The sequence below is a fragment of the Euprymna scolopes genome, chromosome 13 (genome assembly GCF_053919585.1).
Source record: "Euprymna scolopes isolate OS-2025 chromosome 13, ASM5391958v1, whole genome shotgun sequence".
NCBI classification, from domain to species: domain Eukaryota; kingdom Metazoa; phylum Mollusca; class Cephalopoda; order Sepiida; family Sepiolidae; genus Euprymna; species Euprymna scolopes.
Genome location: NC_136494.1, coordinates 102,983,217 through 102,993,379, shown reverse-complemented (window position 1 = coordinate 102,993,379; position 10,163 = coordinate 102,983,217). Strand labels below are relative to the sequence as shown.

General features: G+C 30.0%; 1 protein-coding gene across 1 annotated transcript; it reads right to left on the bottom strand.

Annotated features, from left to right (window-relative positions):
• Positions 1-1,653: 1,653 nt before the first annotated feature.
• LOC145292364 (uncharacterized) lies at positions 1,654-9,772 on the bottom strand. The gene is made up of 2 exons (XM_080138691.1): positions 9,615-9,772; positions 1,654-2,187 (listed from the first exon to the last, which is right to left on the bottom strand). The coding sequence occupies exons 1-2, from the start codon at positions 9,682-9,684 to the stop codon at positions 1,949-1,951; spliced, it is 309 nt and encodes a 102-aa protein (XP_079994817.1). The 5' UTR covers positions 9,685-9,772; the 3' UTR covers positions 1,654-1,948.
• Between the last annotated feature and the right edge of the window lie 391 nt (positions 9,773-10,163).

The window sequence follows — 10,163 nt, the reverse complement described above, 5'->3', positions numbered from 1 at the left end:
GCTGTGGTCATAACCCGAGTAATTGTCAATGCTAGACTGACACATTAGAAGTTAGCTTATAATTTTATTAATATAGCGACTGGCATACGTTTTGCGTTGTCCCTTCTTGAGGATTGTAAGAGAGAAGAAAGAATATATGAAGAACTTAGTCAAAACATTTTAAATATATTATAACTAGGGCTAGGACAACAGCATATTCTTTTCATTGTTTCGACCTTCGAGTGTGATACATACGTTGATATCTTATATGCTTTTATATAGATTGATGTGGTTCTCGGTTGACTAACTGAGTCTAACTGTGTCGGATATTTACTCGAAAGTCAAAACAATGATAAGAATATGCTGTTGTCATAGCCCTAATTATAACTTATATTATTGAAGAATTTTTCAGGAATCTTGATTCAGATACACGTGAAGTTGGCTCATAATTGTATTAATATAACAATTCCTAACGAATCTTTGACTTATTTATTCAAACCAGTTGTGTAAATTTCTCTAAGCGTACAGTGTGCTGTGATTGTGATGTTTTTTTTGGGTTTTTTTTTCTGTTTTGGCCAATATCACTTTTGTTTTTAAACATCTAATACATATAGTTACTTAGTTATCTTATCGGGTTATCCATATCAGACTTAAAGAGCAATGCATCTGATAAATCGATATTTGATTCTGACTGGCGATTTCTTCCATTTTATTCTTGCAACAAATTCTTTACACTAAGAAAGTCTAATTCACTTAATAATAGTAAATAGAAATCTGATAATTCCATTAATAATTATTAAAGTTATGTTGGCATGGTAAACACACACACACACGTGAAGTTATCTCATAATTATATTAATACTAGCAGGACTTGTTAAGCGGCGTTGCCCAGTGGTAGCGTACTCCCCCCCCACACACACACACACATATAGGAAATTAAAGTACGACTGTTGTTGTTGTTGTTGTAGCCCAACCACTAACTGCCTGATGCTAAGAATTACTCCTGGAATGGACATCACCAACCTCCTTATGGTAAGAACGGCTTTTAGAATAGACACACCATTTTGTGAGTGGGGGTGTGGGTGTCAAAAGATTTGCCCAAAATGTAACTTTGATAATCGCTATCAGGTTATCCACATGCAAATACTATGAACAAACAAAAATATTTGGTGGTTGCAGTGTTGTACGAAAATGTAGCACGGCTGATGACAACTCCTCTCTCTCTCTCTCTCTCTCTCTCTCTCTCTCTCTCTCTCTCTCTCTCTCTCTCTCTCTCTTATCATTTATTTAAGAATAATCGAATGTTTGTTTATTTAAGAATCAGCGATTGTTTAACTTGCAGCCAATGAGAATATCCGGAACTGATTGAGGGAGAAATTATTATTTTTGTAACTGGAAAAGGATAGGTAATGGTTTGTGTATGAGTTTATGAGCCAGTTACGAAGGTATACAGGGCGGTATATGTATAATGTGTATATTAGTTCCCGGTGTTGACTGGTGGCGGTATGAGGACTTAGAAATGCATCTGATAAATCGATATTGGATTTTGACTAGCGATTTCGTCCGTTTATCCTTGTAGCACGTTCTTTAGACTAAAAAGGTCTAATTCATTTCAGTTTCTTTCCACAAAGAATTATTCTGGCAAAGAAAATTATTACAATGGACAAAAAAACGTTTCAAGTTCATTCATAATTTTATTAATATAGCAATTGAAAAACATTTTGTGTGGTATTCTCTTGTAAGGGCAAGAAAGAATATATTAAGAATTTAGTCAAAACAATCCAAATGTATTCTAACTTACATTATCAAAGAATTTTGACAGTTTTTTTATTCATTCTTGGATAACAAAACTGAATAGAAAGCATTGTTATTTGTTGCCAGTATAGGATGTTTTTAAATTCTAAGTGTCTTAGAGAAATGGTGAATGCCATTCTTGTGGAACCCACACAAATTTGGCTTCACAAATCTTTTAACCGCTGACAACTCTTCCATGATGACATTTTTGGAATTTATGATCATACACTCGACTCCCACAGCAATGGGGAGAGATTCCAAACTTGGAGTTTACGTGACCGTTACAACACAATTGAAATTTGGAATCATACACTCTTGTGCCACAGCAACCGGGGGCGATACCATGTTTGCTATTCAAGTGGCCACGACAACAAAGATGGAATGCAGGGTTGTATGTTCTGTGTCCGCAGTGAGCTGAAAAAAAAATAAATAAATAATTGATTATATTAAATAAACAGGTTGTTTTTGACTTCCACTTTCTGTTTAGCAGAAGTCTTGTCAAGTTATGCCGGTGTTATACTGAGGAAAAGTCCTTTCTGATAAATCTCTATGATTATATAACAGACTTTGTATGTGTGTCTCTGTGTTCGTTCCCTATGGACTTGAAAACGGCTGGATCGATTTTCATGAAATTTCGCACAAAGGTACTTTATATGCCTGGCAGTGTTCTTAGATAGGTTTTGTGTTGGAATATCTTCAATAAATATTAATAATCGATTATCGAGATAATCCAATAAAAGACAGAACAGGCGATTTCGACCAAAGTTAACATCTGACACAAACTAACATCACAAGTACATTTGAGAAGTTTTATTACCAAACAAGCCGAAAGGCCCAACATATAAAAATCAGCAGTAGGCTCTTTGATATGACAGGGGCGCGCTCGAAATTAATGTTTCTGTTTAAAGCACAATTTCAGAATGATACTTGACTTTTTCATTTTAAACCAGTAAAGCCAGGCGTATGAAATAAACAGTAGGTTCTTTGATATGATATGGGTGCATTTGAAATGAAAAGTTTTGTTTAGAACACGATTGAAGTATGATACTTGACTTTTGCATTTTAAATTTTAATGCAAGTCATTATATATAAAAAATAATTATATATAACAGTAGGTTCTCTAAAATGCAAAGTAGATTACAATGTATTATGGACTTATTCACTGCAAGAGGCATGTAAAGCTTCCGTCAGGTGCATCGCGATGAGTTCTCAATTAGACTCAAAATTGTTCTTGTTTATTCATACAGATAAATGTTAATATTTTGGTAATTCCAATACAAATTTATTTATCTTTTAAACATGACTGTAAAGAAAGGAAAAGAAAGAAAAATAAATTTGCCTTTTTAATTGCAATTTAGAAATAGATAGAAACTTGTTACAAAAAATCAACTCGGTCCGTGTAAAGAAAGGAACATTTGAACACAAATGCTAAATATTTGGCCAGTAAGTAAAATAATATTTCGAAATAGAACTATTTATTATAAAAAGGCCTTTTTTAAAAGAATATGCAAATTAATTAACCTTGCAGCTCCTATCGCATATACATAAAGCAGCATATAATAAATATTATGCATCTGTTGTGTAAAGTTGAATTAACTTGAAATAGTAGGTTTTCACTTTACTATTAGTGCGAGAATTAGGCATAAATTTCTCTTCTGTTCAATTAGACTAATTAAAATTTAGATTAAATAAAATTAATTCTATGGACAGAATATTGTTACTACATATGGGTTGGAGCATCTATCACTAGTCTCCCCCCTCTTAGACAGAGTTCAAAGAAGAGTTTTAAATTTAATTTGGCCAAGCTCCAACCTCTGTCCCATCGTCGTAAAATTGCATTCCTGTGCCTGTTTTACAAATACTTTAATGGAATATGCTCTGATGAACTCTTTGTAGTTGTGCTCCCTTCACTAACCCGACAAGCAGCAAAATCCCACTCCTTCATTGCTGAGGTTCCTATATGCCGGAAAGTTCTCTACTCTGATAGTTTCTTTCCCTCAGACTCCTTGACTTTGGAATTCCCTCTCTGTTTCCTGCTTCCATGACTGTACTGACATGCAGAAGTTTAAATGTAATGTGAACAGACATCTCACTACTCAACTCCCCACAATCTCCTGTTAGACTTGATCCCATATAGTAGTTCCTTACGTCCAAGTGGCCATACAAATTGTTTTGTGTGAAAAAGAGTAAAAATCAAAAGAATATTTTTGCACCACTCTTATCTTTCCTTACAAAGATTAAAATCAAGATATAATGATACTAGACCTTATGCTTGGAATCCTAAATCCTAATTTTGATCAAAATTCATTACATTTTTGATTCTAGAAAATGTCACAAATTTAAGGCTTAAGCTGAAGGGGTCTTAAGGAGAAATTGAAAATCAGGGGATCTTGCTTAATTGATGTCTGATGATTATTGATCAAATTCAATGAGAATTTGAAATATTTGAATTTCCAAATGTGAGGTTTTACCCATATTATGCTTCCTTAAAACCCTCTAAAGTACTCAAAAGAAACTGAAATTTGGGGAATATTTATTAATTGGTATCGCTTACCTATCGTAAGCTTTCACAAAAAATCTAAAATATTTGAATTTTTTCAACACATTTTTATTCCCTTCGCATTTAATTAAATTTAGCTAAATATTTCCCACATTACAACTCCCTATGCTTAGAAAGGGCTTTCTAAAATTCTTAATGATTAGTTTATTATCTCAGGAGTAATGTTTGTCCATACAAAACATATGAACACATACCTAACTTCACATAAATAGAGATATTGATGAGGACACATATAGTAGTCATTATCTATTGCTGAAATATATGTTAGAAAAGAGGAAATGTTTCGGAAATGTGGTCACGAAGGAATTAAGGGGATCGATCTTGCTAAGTCATGAGAACTGGAAGCCAATAAAACAGATAGAGATGGCGTCAGACATGATCAACATAGAGAGTAGCAATCAGAGAACCGTCAATCTTGCTGAAAGTTTGAATAAGATAAGGCACGTTTAAAAGAATGTTTAGCAAAAGCCATTAATAATTAAGTTATGTGCTTAAACTATAAGTAACTCTCTCATTCTATTTCTCCCCCTCCTCTTTGACGTTTTCGGTTAACATATAAGCATCTATTGAATAAATCTATTATTATTCTATTGTTAGAGAAAAGTTTACTTAATTTCAAGTTAGAATTTGAATATACGTTTACTGCATATCAATCTGTTATAATTCATATTTTTTTAATGTATTTTGAATCAATAGAATGTCATATTAACAATTTAATTTCTATTCAACATCCATGCAACGTTGGTTAAATCAGCTAGTTTATATTTATGTTGTTAAAATTCTTGGAATTATAATTTCTTTTTTTATGATTTTGTGAGCCACTTAAGACTCTTGTGAATCTCTGTGCATCTATACTTGACTACTTGACTCTGTGAATCTTGTATTTAATGAAAAACTGCTTGAATTCTTGAGCGAAAATCTGAATGGAATTTAATAAGGTTCCGCATTAGAGAAGTCTTTTTTAAACTAGAAGCAATTGGATTTTGCAAAAAAAAAAACAATGTTGAATATTATCAGTGATTTTCGACGAGGGCACAGAATTATATGGCCCCATGTTAAAAGAAAGGTTCCGTACCAGACTAAATGATTAATGAAAGAAAAATGAAATGAAATAGATTTGTGCACAAAAGAAAACATGATCTATGGGTAGAAAATAAAATTTGACTAGTCAGAATCAAATATTGATCTTTTTCCGATGAATTGCTATCAATGACAAACTTTAAAAATCCGACAATATAAGTTTATATATTAGATATAAACATCAGTTAACATATGCTAACAAAAATGAGGTAACTAGTGAGAAGGAAATCCTTCGCAATTAATATTATTGTAATTTCAGCCGTAATTAAGAACTCTGCTTTCATGGACTTTGCAATTGGATTTTGCAAAAAAAAAGAAGTTAAATATTGTCAGAGATTTTCGACGAGGGAACGGAATTATGAACAAGCCTATGAAAGTGAAACTAGAAGATTCAGTATCTACAGATTATGAGTAGTTCCCATAGAATCTCTGCTGGGATCTATCTTGTTTCGAATTCTTATAAATAATCATCGGAAAAACTACTAATATGAAAATGTTACTTCTTTTCATGAAAGGAAAATAAAATTAGACAGAGAATATCTCAGTGAGGAATGTACTCGAAATAATGTTTGAACATTTCAATAATTTTTGTTGGTATTTTTAAGATTTAAAATAGTTACATAAAATGAATTTATTTCGATTTGTTAAAGCCATTTATCGTTTTACAGTAGTCTGTAAGGAAGGCAGCGTCAACAAGTGGGTTTTAATTTTTCAGAAAACAAATACCACCGCACTAATATGACTATATTGGAAATTATTTTGGACCTGTAATATATATATATATATATATATATATATATATATATATATATATATATATATATATATATATATATATATAGATATACATACAGTGCCGGCAAAAAGAAAGTTCGCACTTGTAATTTTTTCAAAAATTCCAAATTTAAGCTAAATTTAATGTAACTGTTTAAACAACCTATACCTCATTTGATTCGCCTTTTATTTCTATATAATTTTACCTGTTCATATTTGACTTTTAATTGGAATATTCTAGTGTTTACGTCAATTTAAAAAAATAACTTCAAATTGAGGAGGCAAAAAGAAAGTCCGCAGCAACAAATTTGCTTAAAACCAGCTTAAATTATCGCCTCTAAATCAGTTTAAAAAACAACAGGCAATAAAGCATCTCTAATCGTAATTGTTGTTGTTCCAGGTTATACAACGCAACATTTAGTCCATATACCATGACTTTCTCTTAGTGATCATCAGGAGCTCATTAATCTCCACCTTTCTGGTTTAGACAATCGAGAAATCAGCCGCAGATTGAAATGAGATGAGAAAACAGTACGAAAGACTGTGCAAAAGTACCAAAACATTGGCAGTGTTCGTTCGTGATGCCCCTAAATCTAGTTGTTATACCCAAAGCTGAAATAAAACCAGAAAAAATTTCATTTTTATTACTTTTTCATTTATATTTATTATTTTAAAATTTGGCCTTTCTAAAGTTTGGCAGATTGGTCTTTTATAAGCTCTTCTAAAGTTTGGCAGATTGGTCTTTATAAGCTCTTTCCTGAACTATGTTTTTAGCAGCCATATTTTTTTTTGTAATAAAAGAGCATAAAAAAGGCCAAATTTGGCCTTAAAAAGGCCAATCTGTCAAACCTTAAAAAAGGCCAAATTTTAAACGTGTATACATTTAGTTTAATAAAAAATGATAAAAAACAAAAATACATTTTCTTTTGTTTCATTTCAGCCTTTGGGTCTAATAATGGTTTATATGAAAATAAATAGTTTTTATAATATTTTTTCTGTCAAATAATTTATACCACTAAACTTCACATTTACCTTTATTTTTTGTAAGGGCACTTTTTTACTAGCTTTTTTTTTCGATTTGCTTTCTTTTTAGCGGAGAGGGCTTTTCGATTTGCTTTTTATTTGTCGTTTTATGTTTCTAATGTAATCCTAATCCCCACCCTGCCCAAAAATATTGAATTTGTCATATTTTGGGATTTGTTATGTTTATCAAATTGTTAGGTGAAAATAGAGAATGGTCTCTAAAAAATAATTTAATTTATCGTTATTTTATGTTTCCAATGTAATTCCCGCCCCACCCCCACCAGAAAAATTACCGATTTCTGTGTAGCCGTTTAAGGAATAAAATAAAACAAACAAATGTAATCTTTTCAGTTTTTTTCGTAAGTGTTATTTTTTTTTTTTAATATTAAAAAAAAACAATAAAAGCCAAACATTTTCCTATCTACACGGAATCATTTTTCCAGCTAGAAACTTAATGAAATTATCATGGTTTTATTTGGCGGACGTTTATTTTTTATGCATAGCATCTAGAGGAAAATAATTCTAAAAATAAGTTTTTAAAAAAGGTCACTGTTGGAAATAATAATTCCAAATAAATTAAATTAAATATATTATCAATATAATTGTTGTTTAAAGTTTATTAAATATCTATTTTAAATAGGATACATAAAACAATTCTCTCGCTAAAAACATTAACTAAAATACCGCTATTTAGTAAAATCGATTTTTCTTAATGTCATATGCAAATGAGGTGATCTCTTAATAGTATATTTTTGCAAGAATTATACTATATATAGAAATAACTGAAAGATTAAAGTAATACACGTTTTGTATATATTAATCAAATTGTGAACAAACAAACAAACAGGAATACAAATTTATATATATATATAAATATCCTTATATATATATATATATATATATATATATATATATATATTTACTATAATAATTATTAAGTACCTACAGACACTAGTATATATATATATATATATATATATATATATATATATATATATAGTTTTTTTGTTTAAATTTCATTCAGAAAAGCATCATTATTCAGAACAGAAATTTATTGTTTGAAGAAAGAATACAATTCAGATTTTTTTTCTTTAACCCATGGATTTTCGATGTAGGCTCATCTCCTGAGAGGAAAAGTCATTAACAAATATTAAATCTAATTTTAAATGATATTGTTTTTTAGCACATACAAAGAAAATATATTTAATTTATAATTTATATTCTGTAAGACGTGATACCACATGATTAATTAATCTGTGTTCCTATTCACCTCAGTATTCCAATATATATATATATATATATATATATATATATATATATATATATATATATATATATAAGAACAAGTAGTTAATAAATTCATTACTTAATAATTAATTAATTAATTAATAATTAATTACTTTATAAATATTAACTTCTCAATATTTATAATATACTTTAGTTTTACCATCTTGGATTATTTTGGTAAACTTAACTGTAATTCTTATTTCATTATATATATATATATATATATATATATATATATATATATATATATATATATATATATATATATATATATATATATATATATATATATGTATTGTGGGGACTCTCCAGTCGATTTCAGCGTATAAACTCCCGCCACAACAACTAAGTTGTTTGGAAATCCACGCATATATGTATATAATAAGAGAGGCGGGGTTTCAGGTTATGAGCTAAAAATTTAAATATAAAATTCAAATCGATATAAAAATAAAGTAGCTGATTGCGTTCCAAAGAAAAAGTATACATTTAACTTGGCATTGAAAGTCTTTTATAACAATTCCCTAATACATAAATCGATGTAGGTTTTTGAAACCAAGTCCTTTAATTAAAATATATGATATAGGGGTAGTTTTAAGAAATAAATCGTTTAAGCTTTCTTTTAAATATATATAAATGCATGTGAAAGTTTGGAGGGGAGTACCAAGAACGTAAGCTGCTGGAGATATGGAGGTTATTAGCGATGTATGGCTCCATGTTTTAAAAAAAAAAGGCTTGATACCAGATTAAATGATTAATGAAAAGAAATGAAATGAAATATATTTGTGCATAAAAGAAAATATGATCTAAGGGAAGAAAAAAATTGGCTAGTCAGAATCAAATATAGATCTTTTTCAAATTAATTACTATAAATGACAAACTGAAAATCTGACAAGATAATTTTATATATTAGCTATAAACATAATTTAACATACGCTAACAAAAAATGAGGTAACTAGTGAGAAGGAAATCTTCCGCAATTAATATTATTGTAATTTTGGTTGTGATTGAGAACTTTGTTCTCATGGCCTTGCGCCATACTAAAGTTATGAAAATGAACTGCCGTATTGAAAAATAAACTCTAAACCATGATTGGCAAGTGCATAGCTGTTCTACTCACCTTTGCCATGGATAAGGAAAGCTTGGCTAACAGCGAAAAGTGCTGCGATAAGGATAAGCAATTTCAACATTTTCTGGTTTTCGACTTCAGAATTAGATTCAAGATACACCGAAGAGATCGATTCCGTTCTGGTTTTATCTCGACCAGAGTAAAACGTTTTATAGAGATTCGATTAACACGTGTTCGTTTCTCATCCAATCCCCCAAAAAATAAATTCAGAAAAAAATCGCACGTGTTTGATTTTTTGATTTTTAAACAAACAGGATATCCTTAAGTCTGTCAATTCCCAAGGTGTGCCTTATCAAATAGAGGTGAGGGTGCTTCAAAGGATGGGTCAAGAAAGAGATTTGAAATCATGAAATCAATTTCATCTCTCAAGATTTTAACAGGAAAAGGTCTCACAATTTGTATGTATGCGTGCGCGCGCGTACACCTCTGTGTATGTATGAATTATTATTATTATTATTATTATTATTATTATTATTATTATTATCATCATTATTAGTATCACCTCATCATCATTATGATTATTATTATCGACTAACTATG

Bases quoted from the DNA above. Each gene is read 5' to 3' on its own strand.
- LOC145292364 (XM_080138691.1), bottom strand. From the start codon at position 9,684: ATGTTGAAATTGCTTATCCTTATCGCAGCACTTTTCGCTGTTAGCCAA. The intron at 2,188-9,614 runs GTGAGTAGAACA...TTTTTTTTTCAG, and splicing joins TTTCCTTATCCATGGCAAAG to CTCACTGCGGACACAGAACA.